Raw genomic sequence first — 27,197 nt, 5'->3', positions numbered from 1 at the left:
TGCGGTCTTTGGTCACGTGCCTTAACAGCTGATTGAACTTGTGTGTCTTCTGACCAAAGTTTTGCTTTAATGCTAAGGTCTCGTAAATACACAAATATACTGGTAAAGAAAACGCTTCCTGCAATTTCAGATGTGTTAGAAAGCTAAAAATTGGAAAATATAGGGAAGTAAGAAAGAAATTGTGGTGAATCATATTTAGATAAAATGAATTATCTTGCTCTTGGAGGATCAAATGAAGATGATGGGAGTGACTTTTTATCAGGAGGAGGTGGAGGGTATGTTATTCATTTTCTAATAACCAAGTACTCTGGAATGGATATTACCAGCTAAACTTCGGCCTTTGCCAGCTTGTGGAAAGTTGCTGATTTGTCAACACTCGTCTGGTTATAATGATATATGATTCATAAAAAGTTTTCCCTTTCTTCCTAATTTCTTCCCGTTATCTGCATTACATTTTACTTTTAAATATAAATATTAACAAGTGAATATTTGTTGCTTTGTGGCTTGTCCTTAAAAACTTAAATTGCCAATAACATGTTAAAAATGGACCTGGTTCTTTACATGGTAAGTGTAATGCAATGTATAGAACCAAGAACCAGTATTTTATGCGTAACTATTTTTCCAAATCTATCAGGTGCATAATAATATTTTTACAAACTCTCTTCTTTCTGTTTTGCAGAGCCCAAAGATCCAATCTCAATAATCTGTTTGGATTGAATGCTCAAATGATGAATAGCGGACCCAGCAACCAATCATTGACATACAAAGCCCCGAAACCACCTGGAAAACAAAATGGTAAGGACAAAATGAGCATCTAAAAAGATATGCTTTTACATTAACAATAGAATTGCTATTTCAGTGTACTTATTTTGATGTGATTGTATCTTGTTTTATTTTTCTTATTTTGCTGTTTCTGAAGCAAATTATAGTAATGAAGAGTTTATAAACTTTCTTACTTTTTTGTTGCAGAACCACAACAATCACAAACTGCTACATCTGGGGTTGCCATAGCAGTGGCGGTTACTGCTTTTCGCTTGTAAGTGTGAATAGCTTTGTTGGCATTACAGCCTAAATATGTACATTAAAGCAGGTCTATGCACTCTTTATTATTGATGTTTCATGTATATACAAATGGCAAGATTTGACATTGGCCTTTTGTGCCTTAGCAAACACTCTTTTATGGAATATACAGCTACAAATCAAATTCTCAAGTGATATTATTTGCATTGTTATGGCTGTGAAAGAAGTGGTCACACTTATTTGGTCAGAAATGAGTTCGGTTGCTGGCACTGAATTGAAATAGTGTAGTCAGCCACACTTTATTTACAATTCCAATATCTCTGTGGGCTGCACAAACCTTTTTCAATAGACATTGAGGCCACAGGTTGCACACCAATGACTTTCAAGTACGGTACAAACTGCTAGAAATGCTGGGTTTAGTTTAAAACAAGTTTATTTTCTATTTCTACACTCCCAAGCCATGAGGTTAATACAAATACAGGGCTTGTTTAAAAAGTTGTGTGGAAACTATATTTTTTACAATCTTAAATTTTCTTTCCTTTTTAACAGGGTGAACAACCAGTACAACAAACAGGGAAGATTGGGAGCAGCTATTTTGAGAAATCCATCTGCAAATGATGTAAGATTATCCTTTTCCAGCAGGAAACTGTTGGGGCTTGGTCAAATGTATTGGTCTTGATTTTTAGCAGCATGATTTAAACATACTGACACTCATAACAACACCATATGTTTAATCATATGGGTATTATTGGTTTTGACAGTTTAATTCAACTGGAATATTTTGTGTGTGCGTTGTTTGTTGCTTACCAGATTTGCTTCCACAATATAAATGGATTTCAGGTTGTTTATTTTTTAAACATGATGTTTTTAATTTCAGTACAAGATCCTGATGTATGTCACGAAACAAAAACCTGTTTCAACTTGTCAAATTACAACTGCTTTTCAATTTACAGTAAGTAAAGTGTAAGGATACATGATTTTGCTTTAAACAATATTTTGCATACAATGTTTAAAAACTTATCACACTTAGTTTTGCTATTTACAAAAAATGCAAAACGTAAAATAAATAGATATTAAAACATTTGGCTACCAAATTGATGAGTTAGCTGCAGACAGTGGACACTGTTTTGACCTATAAACAGGGTTGCCATCGACATGAAACCAAAAATAAGGACAACCGAAAAATTAACTTTTCATACGAAACGAAACAAACGTTTTTGAACAAATATTTGCATGTATACGAGCCATGACATATCGTATGCAATATTTGGACCAGAAACAATCTGTTCCAGCAACTCCTTGTTTATAAAGAATACTTCGTGCATCTCATGACAGCTCAGGTCTAGGTTTACTTTTACTTATAGCAGGGATTTGACTGTCATTTCACTAAGTTTGTTCCTTGTAATTGTTGAAAATAAGACAAAATAAGGACGCAAGTCAAAAAGAAGGACATTTCTTAGAAATAAGGACAATAAACGTTTCTAAGACATAACCCTTCAAAATAAGGACAAATCTTAGAAATAAGGACGGTATGGCAACCCTGCCTATAAAGTTCCCATTAGTTGAGCTAGTGACAAGACATTTGACCACATAGGCTAGTGTTGACAGATTACAGGACTCCAATTTGTTAGGACTTACAAGCTAAAAAGCCAAACTTCACATTTAATACAATAAAATAATTTTCAGATACAAGCTAACAACTATGCGAGTTTTACTGATGACCAAAAACAGACGTGGAGTGTTCTGTTCGAAAACAACCAACAACAAGTGGATTTTGCCAAACAAGTAAGTTGTGGCTGCTATAAATATTCTTTAAAAAAGAATTTTCTGTTTGCTCATACTACTGTAACTAAGCATTTTTGAATTAAGCAAAACTGGACTTTTTGTAGTGAAACAAAACAAATAAATTGCAGTTTGTTTCAAAATGCAGTGCGGGTAAAAAATATACTGTAAATCACACAAACGGTATTGTAAAAAAAACTTTAATTGAATATATACAGTCATCAACAAGAAACTTTTGCAGATCTGCCTTGCCAAATATATGACCATGGGTAAAGCTGTCACTGATGTAGTTTCTCAAGATCTTACACCTCGAGACGCTTCTTCAGTCACTGAAACTGGAGATTCTCTTGAAGTGAAATACACAGGATGGCTGCTAACACCTGACGGAACACTTGGAACTGTGTTTGACAGCAATCATAATACTGAAAAAACATTTCGCTTTAAAACTGGGAAAGGAAAAGTTATCAAGGTATTTCTGGCCTCTATAAATTCCACATTTTAGTAAGTTTAAGCCTAATCTAAACTTCGACCCGTTGTGGTAAAAGTACCAAAATTTGAACTCATTTATTATGCTTTTCCCTTTATTATGTTGCTTCTGTGCTAATAGGTGCCAAACTGTATGGTTTGGTGTTCCAGATGTTTTATAAAAATTTTACTGTTACAACTGTTAAATTACACTTTTTCCTTGTTTCTAATAAAAACATCAATAACTCCTCATTTAAAAAAATACATTTTTTGTAGGGTTGGGAAAGTGGAATGCTTGGAATGCAGAAAAGTGGAAAACGGTTTATTGTAATTCCACCTCAACTTGCGTACGGACAAAAACAAGTTGGTTCAAAAGTTCCTGCAAATTCAACTCTCGTCTTTGAAGTTGATTTACTGAGGGTAAAGAATCACTTCTGTATTTTAACTTTTTCATAACACATTACAACGAAGTTAGACACATGAATATTACGTTTTTGTAGTTACACAGTTTAAAATCTTGCTCTTGATATGTATGTGTAGATACATTAAGCACTATAGTTTTTTTTTATACAAATCACAATTAAAACTGCTGGTAGTCGAATATTAAAATCCTTTGTAAATGAAATCCAAATCCTTTTTTGGAACATTTGCAGGCAGCAAGGGTAGCAATTGCGAAATTTTGTATAGTGGCGAATATGTTTAACTGCATAACGAATTTACCCAGCTGCTTTATGCTATTAACTGGATTATCTGAATCTGATTAGCCAGACACTCTAGTTGTAATGTATGACTCCTATGCATACAACTTGTATGTGATTGCCTGTTTTAGTCTACATAAGTCAGCATATGTACCCCAGCAGCTTGCAGAAGTATTAGTGCTATATATACCATAAATGGTTAATAGTGTATAAAAATAACACTTGCTTTTTGCTGTGTTTAGTTGAAGCAGTCCAAAGACTCATCATCTGTGAAAAGTGGAGGTTCCGTTGAATCTGTGCCACTAGCTGCTGCCCAAGAGCAACTGCCCTCCATACCGGACCAAGGTAGATTGCTTACTAATAGAAAACTACTGGTTATCAACTCTATAGAATGTGCTGGTCTTAACGTAATCCCAACCCCTTGATTGTAAGCAGCATGCTGTGATGTTAGATACTATTGTTTCTTAATATTTTATTATGTTATTCATTGTAAAGCTGTTTGTTAGCAGTTGTTAGTGAGGCTTATAACTTTACCAAGCAGAACAGATGGGACGTATAATGTATATATACATGCGAACAAATTGTGAACACAATTAAAATCAAACTCCAGGAGGTTAGAAATAAAATCGACAGGACTAAAAATTAAACGTTTTAAATAAACATGGGAACAGTAACACATGATTTATTTCTTTTCTGTCTGAACCTTTTCGTTTAAATACATATAGTACACCTCGGTTAATCCGGACATGTTTGGTCTGAAAATTTTTCCGGATTAACTGATGTCGATTAGTTAAAGTCTTACCACATTACAAATCATTTGCACCTCAAGTTTTGTCCGAATTAGGCAAAGATTCTATCACAGTAGTTGCAAGAAGTCTTGTTCAGTGTTTTACAATTTTTTAATTTGTTTCACATTTTTTTCTGTAGTTTCCATTTCGCTTCCTGGAATGCCAACAACTGCCAATCCCCAATCATCTGTGCAACTTTTACATGATCCACTGATTGCTGTACAACCGTGAGTAGACTGTGTAACACATAGCTTATAAAGAAAGGTTGTTTGACACATACAAATTCTATACTACTACATGTAAAACAAACTTTAGTTGAACAACTCTGACAAGTGCTCAACTAATAAGATCAAAATGCTCTAACTGTCAGCATTTCTGGAGATATACTGTTAAATAGGTTGAAATTGGGGCCCGAAACAGAAATTACCAGCTAAAAGTTCGGCCCTAATAAGCCCTCAAAGTTAGCGCATTGTCGCATAAAGGAGGTAACTCAGGTCCGAATCAAATCCGAACCCCAGTCGAAATACCTCGCCCGTCTTACTCGTTAGCAGCCAATCGAATGTAAGTACAGATTGAAACTGCTGGACCATGTTTAGGCCTGTAGCGATTATTGCTAACTGAGAATGGATTTGGGCAAAAAAACAAGTCGTGTTTATTAGCAGGGCCTAGCGCTTCATATATGATCCGATCGTTAAACCAATTATAATCGAATTTCCTAAATCTACCGGACAAATATGTTCGATTTTATTATGATTGCCTGTAAACTTTTTTATTACCTTATTCAAATAGAATCACAAAAATTAATTATTAATAAACATAAATATGAAACACATACAAGCCTTTCATATAAGCAAGCCACATGAGCGAACCCAACAACAACTTAACTAAGCATGCTAAATAAGACGTTTGACCAAGTTGCCACGTGTACAAAAATAAACACAATATAAATAAACTTTATCGCGATGCAAGGTTAACAATAGCAAATCGGACAGTCACTTAACGCACCGGAAAAGCATCTGGTATTTCCTATTAGTTAATCGTGACCGTTATGATACTGGCGGGCTTATTCTTAAATTATCTAATCGGCGGGCAGGAGTTTTTTGCACGGTTTTGTCTGTATCAAGGGTTAAATATAAATATTGCAATTTCCGCTACACTTCCGGTACAAAATTCTTTTTTTTTCTCTTTTAAAAAATGTTTTTGTTCGAAATTAATCCTTAAAAATATGAATTAGGAACACTATACACGGACTTTTTTTTAAAGTATTTTTTTTTACAAACATAACCAGAGAGCTTGCATATATATAATCCATCTTGCAGACGTTTTAACAATCACTGTTGTCATCCTTAGTGCAAACTGTCAACTGTGCTTTAAACAACAGGAGTTTATGCAAGCAGTAAAAAAAATTGCTGGCTGTGAACTATTAGTAGTGTTAACAACAATAGTATACAGTTGCAGTATTTAATATCATCGTGGTATGTAAACAAAGATTTCCGCAAGTGATTGAAATGATTATTGCGTTATTAGGTGCAGTATATGTGGTAGTGGCATTGTGTTGTTGGGTAGAAATGTTTGTAAACTACATTATTAAAACGTTGCGACAAAACTATTGTTATTATTGAAGTAATAATAAATGACAGACCGCTATTGTGAGGTATGTATGATAGTGGAGCAATGTTAGTTTCTTTATTATTTTTGATAGTTTTGTCCTAACGTTTGAATGCCAAGTTTAATGCTAGTCCATCTTTTAACAGATAGATGTACAAGCGGTTTGTAAGCCCACTAAGAACGTTTTTTTGTACAGTTGTGGTTCTAAAGCATTTTTGTTGTGCTTGGTGTTTGAATTTGAGTTAGTCCATTTGCAAAAAGCTTAAATTTGTCCACTAGGAGTGCACGACTCGCCCAAAAAGTCGGAATTGCACACCCTTTTTGTGTTTACAATACAAATTTAATTTACTTGTATCGAGCGTTGATCAATTATTTTGTTTTGGTTGTTTATTATTTTGCAAACTGTTTAACTGTAGCAGTCAAATCTGTGTCATAAGTAGAAGGCAGTGCACATGCTGCCTGGAATGTTTGTTGCCAAAGGAAACTAATAAATACTCAAAATGATTTACCAGTTTATGCTAGACAAAAAAGTTTGCAGTTTAAATCGAAATTTGTAAAATGATTTTAGGTTTATTCGAGTACTGTTACGTTTAACAAGTGACAAAAGTATTTCAGTTGTAAGACAGACACACCTGTGGTTATGGGGGCATATTTGTAAAAAGTTAGTAAATGGATAAGCGCTACTTTTTTCTGCGGTTTTCATACATAGCCTACACGTTTTAAATGTCAAACCAAACGGCATTGGTTTTGTATCGTTCTGTCTAACGCTTGTTTGTTCCACCCGTTTTGTCTGGAAAGAATGCTTCAAACTTATTCAAATTTACACGAATGTTAGTTAGTTATCCAGTTAGTTATCGGCCCACCCACAGGCCCCCAATACGTGAAATAAAAAAACGCGCATAACCAAAGAGTTTTGTACTTTATTGGTTGGTGTACTGCATAGTATTTAATTAAACTACAACGTTCAGCTAATCAACACATCCGCAGTAGAACAACAACAGTGGGTACTTTGTTTGTGTCAAAACATCCGGCAGACAACAACACGTAGACGTTCAACTTACACGAAAGTTTTAGCTCCCTTCACGCGGTAATGACGAACCTGATTTCAAAAGTACGTCGCTTACCGGAAAAACCTCTTGTTGGAAAGGGTTTTTAATTGAAGACAACAGCACCTAAGGTTCAGTCTTATAAGCACAGTTGCTGAGATTCAGTGGTTCAAAGTTAGAAGATAATTTGACAGATAAAGTTTAAGTTAAAATGAAAGGAGTCAGTTATTTTTTTTGTACAAAGTAGTTTAAATTAAAATCCGAATTTAATCCTCCTGAAGTTTTACCCCGATTGACCCAGCAGTTCACCCACAGGCCCCCAAAACGTAATTCTGTCTAACGCTGGTTTGTAACGCTCGTTTGGTCAAGAAAGAGTGCTTCAAATTTATTCAAATTTGGACAGATGTTAGTTATTAATCCGAATTTAATCTTCCTGAAGTTTTACCCCGAATGACCCAGCGGTTCACCCACAGGGCCCCAAAATAAGTAATTTAAAAAGACCTACTAAAGTCTATGACCTTGGAGTTTTATACTTTTTCATGGTACAGAATATAGAACATATAAATTGTAAAACATTTAGGAAAGCCGAATTTCTAGTTATTGTCAGATTTTGTTTTCGCCAATGATTTGTAATTCAGAATTTTCCGTTGTGCAGACAGAAAAAAAACTGTATTGGGCGGAAATTAGCTGTTCGTAGTTTTAAATGTAAACCTTGCTTAGCACGTGGTCGGTTGTGATGTCATACATGTTTATGCGGCAACAATACCCCCTCCTATGTACTTCACAGTAATTCAGCAACAAATCAGTTGCTGTATTTAAAACCCGTCACCACAAGTTATTATCACATTAGCAAGGGACTGTCTGTTTGGCCAAAGGGCTCGTTCAAGTTCATTGCACCCTTGCAAGTGGCAATAGCTTCTCTAGATTGAGCTTTTGTCCAATAACAAATAACAATCCGAGCTGTATATTAATATTTAATGTAAAAAGGCTCATTATAGTGTTCATTTCCGAAGCAACAAGCTGGGTGATTCTGTTTTAGCGATTAACTGAACCGATTTGTTGAAAAGTTTTAGATTTAGAGTGATTCACTTAACTCAGATATGTTGAGTACAGGGTTTTTAGGCAGTGGTGGGATTCCATTTTTGTCAGCCGGTTCTGTTACAAAAGTCATAACTTTCAGCCGGTTCTGTTACAAAAAGTCCATTGACAGTAACCAGTAATGCTAACCGGTTCCCTGATCTTATAAAATTTCGTGGGACGGTTCTATAGAACCTGTGCGAACCGGCTGAATCCCACCACTGGTGTTGTTAGGTGAAGTACAACAGTAAACTGAAAGTTTAACTTAAAATTGTGTTAAAGTTTTAGCCCAACTGTATTTACTTTCGAGCAAGTCATTTAAGAGTAAGTTTATTTGCCAATTTAGCAAACGATGTGATTTTTGCCGTAAGTTTTTCAGGTAACGATTCAGATTTAGAAATAAAAATCTTTGTCAGTGATGAGAAGGTTGTATTTTTTCAAGCATGATTTGGAATAACAGCTCCGTTGTTTGTAACGTTTCCAGGTAAAAAATAAAAAAGATATTCTAAACGATTGTTTGAAAACTGTAATATCTGGATCTCGGACCAAATATGGACAATCTTACCAACGTGGGATCGCTTGATCACGTGACTCTCGTAGCCAACAACGTCACGAGGTGAGGCATTGTGGGTAACAGTGCACTTGCTGTAAAAAGTCATTTACGTAGAAAGCATAATGTTTTGTTTGTTTTTGTTACTGACAGGACTGTGAAGTTTTATAGCAGCGTGCTCGGCTTCAAACGGCTGGAAACCCCCCAATTTCCGTTCGTAGCTCAATGGCTTGAAATGTCGAATGGCACCAAACTTCATATTGTTGAACCTGCTAACGGAAGTCTAAGGTACAGTCATTTTGTCTGTTGGAAATAACCTTGTACGCCAGGCCCATTGAAGGCGTTGTACCGAACCAAGCCGGTCTCCCAGGCATTCCCATATGGCAAGGCCTCCGGTGGGATTCGAACCCACGAGAAAAGTCTTTCCGGTACTCGTTAGAAGTAGTCAATAATAATACAGAAACATTGCAACAAATTCCTTGCGTTGAACGTTTTTAGCGATACTCAAATATAGTAGGCTAGGTTTATTATGGGTCCCCTTCCCTGAAGGGGACACATATTGATTTTACTCGAATTGTTTTGTTTTTTTCTGTTTTTTTCGTTTTTTTTTCTGTTTTTTTTTTTCTTCCCAAAGTTTGTCCGACTCGTTTTTCCATCAAATGTTTGATGGATTTGGCTGAAATTTACACAGATGGTAGATATAGTTATGTAGATGTGCATCCCACTTTGTTTTTGTTGATAACCCCAGTATTTACCCCGCTCACCCCCTAAAATGGGTGTTTTTACCCAAAGTTTGTCCGACTCGTTTTTCCATCAAATGTGTGATGGATTTGGCTGAAATTTACACAGATGGTAGATATATTCATGTAGATGTGCATACCACTTTGTTTTTGTTGATAACCCCAGTATTTACCCTGCTAGCCCCCTAAAATGGGTGAGTTTTTAAACAGTGTCAGAATTGGCTGAAATTTGGGTTTCTTGTATAGTATGCCATTTATATGTGTCGATTGTTGTGTTCAACCCTGTAGTCCTAACATTTACCCCACAAGCCCCTAAAGTGTAAAACGTATTTGTACTGGGCACCACAAACGAAAGATTTCTTTGGAGCAATAGTGTTACAAGGGCAACCAGTTGTATGTTGCTCGTTGGTGGGTTGCTTGGTGGTCGTTTTTGCGCCATGGCAGTTAGGGGCTTGTTAACAGCCCTATGACGTCAGAAACATTAACGGTTGTTGCTCAAAACACCTCTAGTGGTCGAAATTTTAAACATTGACGGATTTGGCTGAAATTTTGCAGTACTATTGATTGATTGTGGTTTTTATATATTTTTTAGTTTGTGTGTCGAACCCAATTAGTTACCCTACTAGCCCCCTAAAATGGGTCAGTTTTTTAAAACGTTAAATAGGACATACTTCAAACAATATCTGGGGTGAATCTAATTTTATAGTTTGTATTCTACATAGTATTATTATTTAAGCCCAGTGCCAATGACTGTGTTTTACCTTATACAACACCCGACTTTCTCATGGTTATCTCTTGAATTGCATTATTTTCAACTTTGCATGTGTGGGGACCCATGAGTTTTTGCCTGCAGAAACAACCAAGGTTATAAAAGACGATGGCTAATATGGGACCCAATACAAAATAAGCATAGGAAATATATTTATGTTTTAAAATAGGTTATAGTGTATATGCAAGGGCAATATGTGCTAAGCCACCCTTCTAGTTTTGTCTATGTCTTGCCATTTGGCGAATGCTTGGGTGACCGGATTGATTAGGTATAACGCCTTCAATGGGCCTGGCGTACTATAATAATAGGCTTAGTTAACTAATTACCTGTTTTCTAAGACGATTAAATTCTGAGTTTGTCTTATTTAATTGCTAATAAAAGGTAAAAACTACTGCTTGACATAAAAAAATACCGTTTTGACGATTTTGTTAAATTCTGGCCTTACAATTATACTCGTGTGCTATGTTGTTACATGCTTGTCTTTTTTGTTGTTGTGTCTCTACAGACTAACAGACAACCGACAACGGAAAATCATTTCTCGTGATCCCCACTTTGCGTTTCGTATCCAGGACATGGAACTGATGATCAAAGTATTAAAATCACACGGTGTTCGTTACCACAGAGAAGGCTTGGATGGAACAAATGTACAACAACTATTCTTCCACGACCCGGACGGCAACCTAATTGAGTTTTTCACGGACTAAGATACCGGCTATGTTTTACATTTTACTATGGAACGATTTTACATTCTTCGCATTTGGTTTTTAACTTGTTGGTTAGTTATCTTTTTTTCATGACGTCATAGTTTGCAATCTTTTTGTTGACGTCATAGTTTGCAATCTTTTTTTGACGTCATGGTTTGCAATGGGTAAATGAAATTAATTAGGGTCCTCTTAGCCTAGTGGTTCTTAACCTTTTTTGTCATGGCCGAACCCCTATGATATTCGTCAGCCTTTGGCCGAACCCCAACAAGTTATATCCTAGGTTTCTAACTCATTTTGTGCTTTTGACCATACGTTTTTGCTGCCAACAAAGATTCGTTGCTTTACTGCTTACGAGCAATGCGCACAGTGCTCTTTGTTACGTCAAATATAGCCTAGTTACAACCTTCCGAAGTTTGCGATCTAGCAAATAAAAATTGCTATTTTTAGCAATATACCATTATAGTTTGATTAAAACGTTTGCCGAGAATTTGTACTTCAAAAGAGCCTTCGTTGAACCCCTGATTCAGCGTTGCCGAACCCCTTGGGTTCGATCGAACCCAGGTTAAGAACCACTGTCTTAGCTCTTAGGGGTAACAATCACATAAAGAACTGCCCCAGGAATTCGGCTGTGCAACTCGATCGCTTGCTACTTTCTTCACACACTACATACATTTTGTCGTAAGATTAAATTCAAAAAGGGCAAACAGTATGTTTATGTACAGATACAATACATTTATACATTGCACTGTAAATATACAACAGAGAATGTCAATGACATCTATTATAAACAGTACTCACTGTATGTAAGTTCTTTGGTATTTTTTTAAGTCAGGCATCTTTTAACCTTGTACAAATTTAAGCGAAGTCATTGTTTGATGTTTTTTGCAGCGTAACTATTTTGGCCTTGAAACCTTACAAATTGCATGTCTCAAGAAATGCCCACGAAAACTGCAAACATTTGTTTTCTTGTGTTTGAACTTACACTAGTTTTGTGATTTTCAATACATGACTACCAAACGTACATGATTTTCAATACATGACTACCAAACGTACATGATTTTTGTGATTTTCAGGGCATGGCTTCTGTGATACCGATACCATAGATCGTGTATTAGTTTGTTTTCGCTACGTATCGCAACATGTAACAATTCTTCGTTGCTTTTTTACCTTTGCCGATGTAAACGTGTGCTTTTTACCTTATTCAGACGTGAAACAAAGTTTTCAATAAATACATTTACTTCAACTCTATAACTGAGTGGTGATTAGAAAAATTGCAGCTTTCAAAATGCGTCATATACAGTGGTGGGATTCAGCCGGTTCGCACCGGTTCATAGAACCGTCTTACGAAATGTTATGAGATCAGCGAACCGGTTAGCATTACTGGTTACTGTCAATGGACTTTTTGTAACAGAACCGGCTGAAAAATAAGACTTTTGTGATAGAACCGGCTGACAAAAAATTTGAATCTCACCACTGTATATATATATATATATGTTGCTTCATAATGACCTAAACATGCTACGTCATATACATGTATATGTGACGTCATTGTGAAACACATTTACACGAGCTGTGAAAGTTTTGTCTTCAAACTTAAACGGGGCTTGGTTAAAATTTCATTTTGGCTAACAACTTTTTTGTGTGCAGGGATGACACAGTGAAAGGTAGAACCGCTTCACTCACTGATCAAATATCACAGGTAAATATGCTGTTCGGATCTAGGTTGTAAGCGGGTTGAAAATTGGCTCGAACCTGAATTTGAAAAACGAATTAGGTCCAAAAATTGTTTATCAAGGTAAAATTGTCGCACAAATGTGGCTGAATCTGAAGTCGGGCCCTGGTCAGGCCATTTTTTATTGAAACTCTGGAACCCAATCCGATTTATAACTCCAACTTGAATTGCTCCATCGTAATGTTGTATTACAATCCAATGTAATAACCCTGTTACATAACATTGTTGTCATTTACAAATGTAAAAATCAGAATGGCATTTTAATTTGAACTGAACTAGTAGAAGAATTTACTTGGAGTAAACTCATTACATATGAAAAAAATCATTTCTAAACCACAAGACTAGAAACAGACTTAGGAAATAGGGTAAAAATGTGACTATCATGAAACGTGTATGTTGGTGAATACATTTATTTAGTGTGCACTGTTTGCAGCTCTTATTAGCTTGGTACTTTTATATTTTATGTTAAACAGTTTAACATGGTAAAAGCAAACATCCAAAGTTTGCAATAAATGTATTCAAAATTTGCAAACTTTGCATTTATATTTTATTAATAAACGGACATTATAATATTTCAGTAAAGCATGACTTTCAGCTCTTTCATTTTTAAATAAGTTTTTTGTAACTTGTAAATAAATAGTTGTTTTTGCATTACTGCCGTGTAACTTACAATGTCGGGTTCAAAGGTCACTGGTGACGCTCCGAAGACCGATCTAGTGTCCCGGATGGCAAGAATGGGACACGCTATGCTTCCTGGGATGTCTTCAGAAGCACAACAAGCTCCACAACATCATGCAAGCCCTGCTCCTCATGCGCACATGGAAATGTCTGTGCCTGGTGGTTCGATGATGAACCAAGAGGTGGCTATAATAAGTTGGTTTTGCAGTTGAGTTTATTTCGCTTGGTGGAAGAAAAACATAGCGATGCAATTGTATTAAAACAATCATCAAGCCGGAAATAGCTGCACAACGTTTTGGAACGCAAACTAGTGGAGGGCACAATTGATGGATAGTGGTTGAACGCGCTGCAGCTACACTGTATTATAAAGCGTTATGTGACTAGGGCTTACAAGAAAGTAAGATTGGCGCATTGTGGTTAAACACGACTGGGTGGCCTTTATGTGTCACATAGAGAAAAAGAAAAGATAACGAAATGTTTAATTGTGTTATAGTGCGGTTGTTAAAGACTGTCGTATTTTATCCCGATTCCTATTGTCTTCATTTTAAAATTTCTAATGCCTATGTGAAGATTTAATTTTTAAAATGGACCAAAAACAGTTTAAGTTTAATGCAGGAGTTTATCAGTTTATTTGAAAAGTTTACTTAAAAAGAATCACATTTACCCCAATAAGGCTTTGGCCCAACGTTTTCAAAAAACTTAATCATTTTGATTGTCTGTATGTAGGTTCCCGCCATGATGACGTCATCAAGTGTGCATCCCCACCCGGGAAATTCCCCCCATCAGCCGAACCCCCAACCCCAAGTTTACAACAACATGGGTTCGTTCACCCCCCACCGCCCTTCCACCCCCACTTATCACGTGACTCCGCATCACGCGCAAATGCAGATGACGTCACAGCTCCAGAATATGCCGATGACGTCACACCCTCAGAATGTGCCATACGCGACCCAACAGTACCAAGTAGGACCGCAGGTATCACTCACTCAGTTTTCTGTAAAATAAACTCGTTTCTGTAAAATAGGGTTATTTGACTGCAGAGTAGGCCCAAAATATTTTGCTTTATTCAAGCAGTGGTTCCCAACCTTTTTTGTACTGTGCACCCTTTTAGTCGATATTCAAATCTAATTCCCCCAACATATTTAGTTTGCTAAAATATCCTTTACATTAACATTTTAATGTAATTCTTAGAATAGAATGTAATCAACCTCAATCAAGTCACCTAGACTTCACCTAGATCACCTAGAAGTCAAAATCTCTGCTTTTTTTTCTTTTCTCGAAAATTCTTCGTACATCCACTTTCTGCATTGCTGCCTTAAATCAATTATACGAGAACTTTCTTTTTCTCAGCTCATATATGGCAAATGCAGCAATGACACAAAGCACAAATATCTAGTAAGAGATTGCTATTGTGACGCAAATTCCCTCCTACAAATTACAAAATACCCCTCTAGTGGGGAATTCCCCCCTGGTTGGGAACCATTGATAGTATAACAAATATTAACCTGATTTTTCGTGACCTTTTTCTACAACATTTTAGTTTAAATTATACAACTTAAAATTTTTGATTTTTTGTTGTCTTAACACATGCATTACTTAGCAATACTATGTACGTTTTGCTTTATTAACCCGTTTATTTAACTTTTAGGCAAAATACCTGGACACGCAACAAGGTTTAATCCCTCAAGCTAGCATGCAATCCACACTCGATGCATCGCAACACCAGTACGCCCCGTATTCGAACCAACGACCTTTGCAACATTACAATCCGTCTCCAACTCATGGTAGGTAGCACCCATTCTACACAATTCATTTCACGTGCATATACTATGGGAAACATACGTTTTGGTATGATGGCGATTACCTTACTGTAAACCAATGTAACCAAAAGCATGTTTTCCCCGTGGTATAAAAGTTGTGAATCAGTTTCTTTCGATTTTTAGGTTCTGATTTTTTTCCAATTCTTATCACGGAATCACGGCAACACAGTTCAGAGTTGCGAAGTTTGCAGGGAAAACTTGACAAGGTTTGTTTGTTGCGTAGAGGTGCGATAGAAATGTCTCTTGTTTATACTTATTTTTGCGTATTTAATGTTTTCATCATAAAATTATTGCAGTTCTAAAACTTAAAAAACGAATCTCCCAGCTTGTTGCTTGGTGGATGAAGACTATGTCTTTAAGTTTATGAAAAAACACACAAAGTCATTCATCCTTAAGAACAGACTTTTCAATAAGATACTAATAATGCTGTCACTGCGAAATATATGTAAATCTTAAAAAGGACAAATGACTTAATGAATTCATGAACAAATCGTTAAAGCACATTTGTTTCTTTTGTCACTTCAAAATTGCGTATTTTAGTATATTTTAATTTTTATTTATGTACTTCATTACGTCCACAAGTTGCCGAAAAAAAAACTATAGTTGTTATTGTGCGATTTTTTTTTACAAAACCACCATTTGATTAAAATAACTTTGACCTTTCACCTACAGGTCACGGAACTTGTGGATGAAGTCAAGAAGAACACTTTAGAGAAATCTTCACAGCAGGGCGACTCAGCTCAAAGCATGGAAGCAAATCAGATCATGCATAGCGTGCAACGTATTCTACACGTAAGGCGATAAAAGCTGTAAAATATCAACTGTGACTACTGGGTTGTGGCAATAATACACTTTGTTTTCGTCCGGTTTTTCTTGTTTTTTTATGTTTCGATTCGATTTGTCCTATTGTTTTGTCAAGAAAGAGTGCTTCAAACTGATGTAAATTTACAAACATGTTAGTTAGTTATCCAACGTTGATCCTCCCAAAGTTTGACCTCGAATGACCCAGCGGTTCACCCACAGTCCCCCAGAACGTGACATTTTAAAAACATCTATTTTTGGTAAAGTACATGATCCAGGAGTTTCATACTTTGTTGGTTGGTGCATTGTAACATATTGTAAGGTATTTTGTAACCTTCAGTTAGATTTACTCTTTTACCCCCAAAGATTCGTATGGAAGTATTTGTATCTTAAAAACTGCATTTAGTCTGTTTTTAAGGTGCGCATGCCTCAAATTGCTAATAAAAACTCGTTCACAACCCCCAAATCTTGCAAAGTTTTGCACGCTGCACATCCTAATTAATGTCGGATGTTATTGCGGGGCTGACCAATCACAGCGCGTCGCGTGGCTAAACCGTCAAACGGCCGGAACAAACAATGTCGTTTAGCGAGAATTTTATACGATGTGGAAATTACTAGTTTACAGGTCGCAAACGCACCTCCTGCTTGATAAGTTGTTTACTATAATTAACTTACGTGCCTAATATTGTCAGACGGTCGGTGTATACTTGTAGACATGCTGATGGTTTGTTTGTGTATTATAGCAACTTCCTTTAGGGTGCGTTTTTTCGGTTTTAATCACGGCTTCTAAGTTCTGGGTAAGTTCTGAAAGGTATATGGTTTAGAAAAGGTTTACCTTTAATCTAGCTAGTTTGACGGTTTTCACACCTAACAAGCGGTTTTTTAAGCTAGTTTCGTCAATTTGTTTGAGATCAAGTTATTGCAAAAGTCCTAAAAATACAATGGCAGACTGTAAATGCTTCTCAAGCTGTTTCAGACTATTGTTGAATTGATTGAATAAAATTGCAATAATGCACACTGTTTGAAGTCACAAACTTTTGGCAAAAGCAAAAACCTTCAAATGACTGAAGTCCGCGGAGCCGGCTACGCGAAAAATGCTGTCCATAATAAAATGCACATTTTTCAGAAACATACCCAACTAAACACAAAGCTGTACATCAGTGGTCGGCAACCTACAGCCCACGAGCCGGATCCGGCCCACAACCACTTTAGAAAGTGCTGTCACCTAAATACCAATGCACATAAAAATGCAATGCATCGTTATTTAAAACTCAAAAACATGAAACAATCCTATACAGAGCATCTTAAGTAAAATACTCTCGATTAAGAATTCTGACAAAAGCATTGCCTCGGTCAGAACCAATTCACCATCTGGCATATTGATAGTTGTTGACGTTTCGTTGTATTACAAACTTGTGAAGGCAAACTATTAGTGATATTTGGGTTGTAATAAATAAACTTGTTGGTCTATTTTTGCAGGAAAACGAACGTTTAAAGGATCAGCTGTTGGACAAGACGAAGCAGATTGAGTCGCAGAATGATAAAATAAGTGAATTGCTGCAGCAAAATCAGAAGTACGTATTTTCTTTAAACTAAGCTCAAAAGTTGATAAAATTATGAGGCCCAAATTTATCCAAAATCTCGTCAGGCCAAAATCAAGCCCGTTCCATTTAAACTTTAGGCCAAAACCGACCCACCTAATAATTGTAATGCAATTATCTCTGCTTTGTACACTTATAAACAAACAATACCGAAACTATTTCTGTGCTTAGACACGTAGAGAAGAGCAACCTAATACTGGAACAGCGTAACGACACTTTCAAAGAATCGTTTGAACAAAGTCAAGCTCGCTCGCTTCAACTTGAACAAGACAAAGTTCAACTCACCGAAAAACTCAGGTGATCCCCCTATGTCGATGGCGCTGCGTATGTGATTGATGTAAGCATGCTTCATGTGACGATAGCAACCGGTGTAGTATTTATTATTTTGCAACCGGCGTAGTAGCGCTGTAGTGAGATATTACGTGTCTTTGGCACCACTAAGTGACAGAAAAGAATAGTGTACCAGCAATAGAGCAAATTTTTTCTGTTATTTACCTTTTTGGCACAAATTTAACAATAATTTTTTTCTCTAGTTTTTTTGTTGAAAACTTTATTTTGCTCGCAGTAATGTACGTTTAAAGAATGTCTAATTAACGCCCTTGAAAAGTAGATTGCGCCGAGTAATAATTTTTAATTAGGCAACTAACCGGAGAACAATCAAAGATAGATAGAAAATACCAAATCAGTTAAGTTGTTTTTTTGATACAGTCTGTATATGTATGTAATGCTGTCAGCTATTTTAGACAAAGGGGTACGAAAAGTTAAAATAGATTGAGTGCAAGTAAGAAACATCTCTCAAACCTAATCCATACCATAAACTAACCCTTTGTTATAATTAACATAGAAAATACAAACTCGTCTGCTCTTTTTAGTGACGCGACCTCAAGAATTTCGGAACTCACTCAGGATTTAAGTAATGCCAAACAACGTGAGGGGGAGCTCAAGCAAAAGTTTAAAGATCTTTATATGAAGGAGAAAGATAGGGCGGATGAAGCTGAAGAAAAGGTTAAAGGTGAGAGACGACCAATCGGATGATGCCATCTGATCACGCGAACATACGTGTTTGTTTCTAAAAACAATAATTTTAGGTGATTTTGAGCTAGTGTGGACAAGTTTTTGATCAAAATTTTCTATTAGTGTAGTGGTTCCCAACCTTTTTCGACGAAATTCCCCCTTACCAATTCAATATACTACATAGTAGATGCTAAACCATACAAAGATCATTTAAAATTGGGACTTTTATCAACTTTACGGTTGTATTTCAAAAAGTAAATTGTCTATTTACAAACCACATGCACAATTCGTCCCCTCAAGTTTTAAAATTCCTCCCTTGGAACCAGGTTTTTTTTAAGGTTTGGTTTGGGTGACCGCTAAGTAGTTTTAAGAGACCGCAAGTGTTTCATTTAAATACCAAAAAATAGCCATATTTGCTTAAATAGCCATTTTGGGAAACCGCTGGAGAAATTTGCCTTAAATTCCCAAAACACCTTAAAAAAAACACTGCTTGGAACCACTGCGTTAGCGAATCCATAAACTGAACTTATTAATTACTCTGTTTGACACCGACAGATTGGAATTGTTTGAATAAAAACCCATTCAAATTGTATACCCAACAGTATCAGACCGTTTTCAAATTCAAATTAAAATTTCATTCATTACAATAAAGTACCGATTTGTATTGAAGAATCTAGTTGTGCTAAGAACACGTTTCGACGTTTTGAAGACTCATCGCTTAGACCAGGGGTCACCAAACATTTTTCACTGCGGGCCGGCTAAGTTTAATAATAATTATTCGCGCGGGCCGCATAGTTTACATGCCCCAGCGCCGTATTTCCAAACTTAGCCCGCGAGGCGAGTTTTTTTGGGGCGCCAAAATATGGCCTTTCTACAATCCCATTTAAAATCTGGCGATGTGACTATTAAACTGTATAGTTAGTCAGTTTGGTGACCCCTGGCTTAGACTTGAACTTTAACGCGGCATTAATGATACAGCGCCATCAAGTGTCTGTGCAACGGTTTCATCAAATACAAAATCTGGGTCGTTGATTTTCAGAACTTGAGGAGTCTTTGTCTTCTGCGCAAGAGAACGAAGCTTCGCGTGGTAAGAATGAGGAGATTTTTAATTCCAAGATTCGAGAGATGAAGCAAAAAATGCAGGAAATCTTGGACGAAAAAAACACAAAGATTGAGGTCTGTTAAAAGCTTTGAATAATCGTTAGCGAGACTGATTTCAAAATCATTTTTTTTGTGATTTCAATCCGTCATCCGCTGCAAAATAATGTGGGTTTTAGAGAAAGGAAAAAAACGCGACAACCTCATCTATTGTTACGTCATATATGTTTTGTTGTTACGTCCAACAGCGAACATATAAAAACTAGTGGATTCATTTTTATTTTAAAGCCGGTTAAATAAAATCATAACAACTTTTTGTATTATTTATTTGTGATTCTTCTCTTTGCAGGAGCTTTCAGAGTCTTTGGGTCAGCGCGAAGTTGAAAATAATAAGTTGAAAAATCAAATGGACTTAACGGTTGAGGAACTACGAGCTAAGATTAAAAACTTGAGTGAAAACTCATCTGCAGCTACAAGTCACTCAACTCAACTTCAAACTGAGGTTCAAATTGTGAAAACAGAGACATATTTGCGAAGTCGAAATTACGTTCAAAATGTTTGAACCTATACTGAATAACTTTTTCATCCTTCTTAACATTTTCGATAAAAAATGAAACATAATATAATTTCATCGTTTATTATGGGTCCCCTTCCCTGAAGGGGACACATATTGTTTTTGTCTATATTTTTTTTTTCTTTTTTTCTTTTTTCTTTTTTCTTTTTTTCTTTTTTCTTTTTTTTTTCTAACGCAGATTTGTTCCCACGTTTTGGTCAAGAAAGAATGGTTCAAACTTTTTCAAATTTACACACATTAAAGATATTGGTCTAAAGATGGTCCATGTAAATTTTGACCCTGTTTGATCCCCCGGTTCACCCACAGCCCCCCAAAACGTGAAATTTTTAGCGCGGCTATTGTTCCCACGTTTTGGTCTAGAAAGAATGGTTCAAACTTTTTCAAATTTACACACATTGCAGATATTGGTCTAAAGATGGTCCATGTGAATTTTGACCCCGTATGACCCAGAGGTTCACCCATAGGCCCCCGAAACATAAATGTGTCTAACGCCCGTTTGGTCAAGAAAGACACTGTAGGCAGAAGTACCAAGAGAGTAACTCACTGGTTTACGATAGCGGGAGGGCTCAGCTTGACGTCGGACAGACGTTTTACGACTTGTCGTTTCAGTGATTAGAAATCAGCTGTTTTGCACAGCAATGCTATGTCGTTTTATTAAGTGGTTACTCACATTTTCAGTTTTGGCGAAAGTTTTACACCTATGACGTGATTTAAACCTAATAACCGTGCTTCGGTTTTGTATATGTCAAGAAAAACTTTGTTAATAAAAGTTAAGATGAAAAAATTAACTTGAGTTTTGCCAAATAAATGTTTTTTAAAATGCTCGTTGTCAGGTTGGCTGCCGCATGATCATGGGTTACTTAAGGTCAACTAGTCGGTATTACAAACACAGCTCAGAACTTTCTTCATAACGTAGCGTTTTTTTTGACAATCAATTAAGGAGTCAATACTCAAGGCATGTATAAATTAGGCTTAACAGTATTGTTGAACACGAATGACGGTGTGCTATTGAAAACGGTGTCAAAAGGTCAAACAGTCGTTTGGCGTGTGCACCCTGAGAGGTTACTACTGGTCAATGGTACTCGTTTTGCGAAACAAAGTTAAATGAAAAACAATTTGTTATGTATACACTTGTAGCAAATTGCTTTTTAATTTACAGTGTCTGTAACACAACTGTTACAGCTTTCTAAAAAAATTGTGTTCAAAACCCGACCTTGGAGGACTATATCTGGGTCAAAGCAAGAGATTAGATTTAAGTCTTTGTTACGTTTTTTTAATTTTGTAATTACATGACAATAATAGTGCAAAAAGAATACGAACAATTTTTTTTTATTGTTGGGTTAATGCTTTCTAACAATTTGTCCTTAAGAATGTAAAAATCACCGCAACATTTGTTTACTGTAAATCCGCACAAACGCGCGTGTGGGGACCCATCAGTTTTTGTTTACAAAAACAATCGTATGTGTAGATCAAATGATGTGTATAGTTAATTGGTAAATATCGTATAGAATATATAAAATGGAAGTATATCAGAAAGCCACTCTTCTAGTTTATTATATGAAGTAATAAATCAGAATATGAAAGCATTTTTTGTAAAGCATATCTTTATAAAAATGAAATAATTATGACGTAACAGCATATGTGACGCAATTTTTTGCTCGTGAATGTCTTACAAACAACTGGTTTAATTTTTTTTTGTCAAAATTTGTTTTTTGCGATTTTAACAATTTTTGTTACATTCACACAGAATGAAGAATTGCAGAAAGAAGTTTCAACTTTAAAGAATTCTGCACAAGAGTTTCTTGAAGCTCAAAAAGAGCTGGAAAATAAACTTGAAATCTCAGTTCAAAGGGTATGCTACAAATTTACCAAAATGTGCAATAATAAAAGCTGTTATTTCGTAATCACCTTGAATCGTTTAGTAACCTTAGTAAGTATAAAATATTGTAGTTTGTTTAAATATTGATATATTCATAGTCATGAAAATAAACACGAAAATTGCCCAAATTTTTTGTGCTAGTTCGGTCAGCTTCGTACCGCCTATGCAGAGCAACGTGAAAAATTGGAAGAATTAAACGAAGAACTTGAAGAAGCCAATTTATACAAAGAAAGGGTAATGAAAAAATCAATTTATTTAACATCTTGCATACTGGGCCAAAAGTCTTGGTGGTTTTAATACAAAGACAAATGTAGCTGTGTTCTGTAAATATAACAAAAAAAATATTCAAGCTACTGCAGTAGTGCATAACACAGTATGTGATAAAAACACTTTTGCCATTGTGCCTTGCAAACAATAAAACTTTTGTCTTATTCAGTTTGAGAGATTGAAAGGCCAAGCAACGTCGATGAAACAGAAATATGATGAAAGGATCAATCAACTCCAGTCTGAATTAGAGGAACAAGTACAAGATGCTCCTCAAAAATCTGAATCCTCAACTAATCCGGATCAGCTGATAGCAGAAGTATGACGTCATTCATATGTTTTGTGACCTATGGTTGACCCGATTACCTACCTATAAGCTACATAAGGCATTTGAAAGTTGCTCATTACTTACTTTGATAAATCACTTACTTAATCATTATATATAGTAAGTGATTTATTAAAGTTTGATTACAGAAAGATCGTTCATGAAACCGCTTAGTTCAGTATAACCTTTTTATTATTGTTACCCCTGAAAACAACCAGACGAATGATAATTTACCCCTTCATCGCAAAACTGAAATACATTTATAACGTCATAGAAGGATGACATAACGAAAAATGATGTTGCAATTGCTCCCTAAAAATGTTACATAATCCATTTGGGGGCTATTGGCAACTGGTAAGGCTTAAGGAAATCCAATTTGATATTGTCCATCGTCAAGTGTATATGAGCTCACGTAAAAAACTTGTCGGGACTTTTCAACGTTTTCGTGTCGCGTAACTTTTTTGGTGGTTTTGTCACAGGTGAAAAAAATCATGAACTCGATATTTCAACGCGTCAAGTCGCAAATATCATCTGATGAAGAATATGAAGGGTCTGAAATCCTTAATCTTATGGTTCAAATTATCAAGGTAGGATGGATTCCAAATTCGTGTTCATGTTTTTGGATGAGACAGAACATACTAACCTTTTTTGTAACTTTTTTTCATAATAGTTGTTCACCAAAAGGTATACATTTCATTCTCAGTTCCAAATGCTTTCTAATCAATGTTTGTGCCAAATGATTTAAAAAATGAAAGTTGAAAATTTCTGCTATGAAAATTATTTAGTAAACCGAATATATTGGAATATTCGAGGCATCTGGAAATAAATTATTACTTCCGTAAACAAACAGTAATAAATTGCAACATATTTTCGCATAAAAAATCCTCTCCAGACCACAACCCTTGAATTGATCAACGCTAAGCAAGTTACACCACCGGAGGAGGCAGAAAGTGAACAATCATCTTCGGATGAGGGGGAAGAAACTTCGGATAAGCCCGCGCAACCGTCCCGCGAGGTGCGTACTGAAGCGGAACCACGGGTTACTCAAGCGGAACCGAAAAAAGTCGCGGTGTGCAACGATGCAGAACAAACCGTCACTGAACCGGAGCCGATTAAAGATGGCGTGTGCAACGAAGCGGAATATCCGGAGCAGGAAGTCATTGATGCGGAGGAAAAGGATAATGAACCAGTGTCCACTGAACCGGAACAGGAACCAGTTAAGCTGGAATCGAATCAGGGTGAAGCTAAAAAAGAAGAAAGTTCTAGTGATTCTGAAGTTAAGGATGTGGCATCCCTTGAAGCTACGGATTTAAGGGAAAACGATAAAGTTGAAGAAAAGAGCGAGACGACTTCAGAAGGTTTGTGTTTTGATTCATATTTTCAAAAGTATTGTGTGACTAAATAACAAAAGTGATCAAATATGCAACAACGCGTGTTTGTCAATGTCTGTAATATCATCTAGGTTTTCTTTTTTACTGTTTCAAAACTGGCGTTGGACAACAATATCGAGGTTAAACCTAGCCTAGAGTTTAAATTCTAAGAAGATTGGGCAATATATAAAAAAGCCACCTTTCTAATTAAAATGTTTGTGGGTAATGGTCTGTAACTGAACACCTTTAAATCGAGTTGGTAAACTTAATGCTTAAAATTTTTAACCAGCAGAACCTCCGGAAATTATGGAAACCTCCAAAACAGAAATGGACGAAGTTGATAAAAAACCTCAAGTAGTTCCTCCCGCATCCAACGAGGACGTAGGTACTAGTGACGTAGTACCAGATGACGTCATAATCAATGAAATTTCCAACGATCCTCTGCAAGTCGTATCTGAGAACAGGGAGGATAAAAAAGATGTAGATGAGCAACAGCAAGAAGATGCCAATGATCCACTGAGTGTTTCAACTGATGAGAAAACTGTCCAGGAAGTTGCTGATGCGACTGAAAATAATGGAAAAGAACAAGAAATCGTTTGCACTGGTAAGTAGAAGTATTTGAGACAAAGAATCGTGATTTTCCCAAACGAAACTACAATGGATAGTTATGCCAACGAGCGTTCTATCATGGTATGTGATTTTTCGTGTATTTCTTTGTCTTTGAATTGTTCAATTGCATTCACAGTTTAGGTTCCGTTACGGGTAAGAAAATAACATCGCCTGGGTTGGGTACATAGCAGGAAAACGAGGTCAAGGCTGGATTTGAATCCACTACCTTATGAGCACAATGTTCTGCAACACGAGTTTTCGTATGCAAGGAGATTGTTTAAACTTGGATTAGTATTTTTAAACTGGCAATGAAGCTTTTCTGACCATTAAATGAAAACATTAAATGTTCCGCATTGTGGCAGCAGAGAGTGGAGATAAAGCGGAACAACCTGAAGGAAAACCAGACGAAGAGAATTCAGCGGCGAAGGAGGCCAAGGACGAAAGGTATTTTTTGCCTTTACCAAGTTTCAATATTTTAACGAATTAAACTGCACAAGAATTTATCATAAAATATTGTTTTCAATCGAGTTATCCTTACGACGAGTCTAAATCGAGTCATTCTGCAAGTGAATATAACTCGAGTCATTTACACAGTGAGTTTACATCGAGTCGTTCACATAGCAAGTATCATGTCGAATCATTCATGCAGCGAGTTTAAATCGAGTTATTTACACGACGAATCTAAATCGAGTCATTTACAGAGCGAGTCGGAATCGAGTAATTCAGAAAGTGAATTAAAATTGAGTTATTTACACAGTGAATCGAAGTCGAGTCATTTACACAACGAGTCGAAATCGAGTCATTTACAGATCAAGTCAAAAATCGAGTAATTTACAGAGCGAGTCGGAATCGAGTAATTCAGAAAGTGAATTAAAATTGAGTTATTTACACAGTGAATCGAAGTCGAGTCATTTACACAACGAGTCGAAATCGAGTCATTTACAGATCAAGTCAAAATCGAGTAATTTACAGAGCGAGTCGGAATCGAGTAATTCAGAAAGTGAATTAAAATTGAGTTATTTACACAGTGAATCGAAGTCGAGTCATTCACACGAGTCGAAATCGAGTCATTTACAGATCGAGTCAAAATCGAGTCATTTACACACCGAGTCGAAATTTAGTCATTTGTCTGCGAGTCAGTTTCAAGTTTTTTAGCAAGCAGGGTAAAGCAAATTTGGCCAGATTCGACTGTTTTGAAACCCAATTTCCAATTTAAGTCGTTCAAACTCTATTATACTTTCCACAATTCCTTATCTGTATTCTTTACAGCAAACCATCCATGAACCAAATGATAACCGACACCATACTCAACCAAATCCGGGTCGGTAGAGAACAAGACGATGACGCCACGAGTCTCTCTCGTTCGTCATCAATAATAGACGACCGCCAACCTCCCCCCCTCTTCGATGATGACGATGATGACGACGACGATTTGGATTGGTTGAAATAATTAGTCTCGCCGCAGCCTTTGATTTTTTTTTAAATTAGTTAATTCTCCATTTTTTTGATTCATTTCTTTATTATTTTGATTCGAGACTTACCGCAAATCAGCAGTGTTAGATTTTTTGCCTGGTGTACTTGAAAAATAGAAGGAATTAAATGCAGTTGATATTAACGTGTATTCGCTGAACGATTTTTATGTTTTGATTTTTAAAGCCCGTCGTGCCAAAATTTGCGAACCGTCACTCAACGAGCCACAACAAAAAAAACGTTGAAACCGAAAGTTTAACCGGTTTCTGTCACGTTTTACTCAAAATAAAAATTCGCAGTCAATTTCGGCAGAAACTATAATCTACATTTTTAATATGTAATGCAAACGCATTAACTTTTTTACACTTTGAAATGATTCCTTTCAAACTATTTAGCATTCCTAGAAAACATGTTTCGCCATAATTTGATAAACATCTCTTATGAAATACTTTATGCTCAGTTGACGACACCAAAAGTTTGAAACCTAAAAAAACTTTTTTATTCCATCCCATTTTCCCATGTTTCTTAATCTAATTCACCATCTATACTTAAAAACCTATCACCGCCTTGTCATTTATCCACCCTATGATTCTCACCATTGTATTACACTGTACTGCTATCGTTGAACGTAACCGCCTTCACTGATTCTGTTGTGTTTCACCCACGACTTCCCTCTGTCGATTCGTATGCAATAACATCATTCTGATTGCTGCTA

General features: G+C 36.2%; 2 protein-coding genes across 5 annotated transcripts; both read left to right on the top strand.

The window, feature by feature from the left end:
- The first annotated feature begins 99 nt into the window (after positions 1-99).
- On the top strand, positions 100-27,197 carry LOC145203720 (uncharacterized). 4 transcript variants are annotated; one of them, XM_080075996.1, is made up of 29 exons: positions 100-275; positions 680-795; positions 970-1,036; positions 1,570-1,639; positions 1,898-1,972; positions 2,707-2,805; positions 3,044-3,271; positions 3,544-3,687; positions 4,208-4,310; positions 4,893-4,980; positions 12,895-12,946; positions 13,666-13,839; positions 14,384-14,632; positions 15,306-15,441; positions 15,601-15,683; positions 16,150-16,269; positions 17,758-17,852; positions 18,051-18,176; positions 18,752-18,891; positions 19,933-20,069; positions 20,341-20,493; positions 22,313-22,417; positions 22,586-22,678; positions 22,881-23,027; positions 23,513-23,620; positions 23,926-24,391; positions 24,693-25,007; positions 25,378-25,456; positions 26,282-27,197. In XM_080075996.1, exons 1-29 carry the CDS (start codon positions 205-207, stop codon positions 26,460-26,462), a joined length of 4,020 nt encoding a protein of 1,339 aa, XP_079932122.1. In that variant the 5' UTR covers positions 100-204; the 3' UTR covers positions 26,463-27,197. The 4 variants fall into 4 exon arrangements, with proteins under 4 accessions (XP_079932122.1, XP_079932120.1, XP_079932123.1 ...); XM_080075994.1 differs by having other exon boundaries at positions 25,375-25,456; XM_080075997.1 differs by having other exon boundaries at positions 101-275; positions 24,696-25,007.
- LOC145203723 (uncharacterized) lies at positions 8,969-12,492 on the top strand. The gene is made up of 3 exons (XM_080075999.1): positions 8,969-9,100; positions 9,188-9,322; positions 11,049-12,492. The coding sequence occupies exons 1-3, from the start codon at positions 9,036-9,038 to the stop codon at positions 11,245-11,247; spliced, it is 399 nt and encodes a 132-aa protein (XP_079932125.1). The 5' UTR covers positions 8,969-9,035; the 3' UTR covers positions 11,248-12,492.

The sequence above is a fragment of the Phallusia mammillata genome, chromosome 8 (assembly GCF_965637545.1).
Source record: "Phallusia mammillata chromosome 8, kaPhaMamm4.hap1.1, whole genome shotgun sequence".
NCBI lineage: Eukaryota > Metazoa > Chordata > Ascidiacea > Phlebobranchia > Ascidiidae > Phallusia > Phallusia mammillata.
Note: the sequence above shows the minus strand (reverse complement) of the source record. Positions and strands in the feature narration are given on the sequence as shown.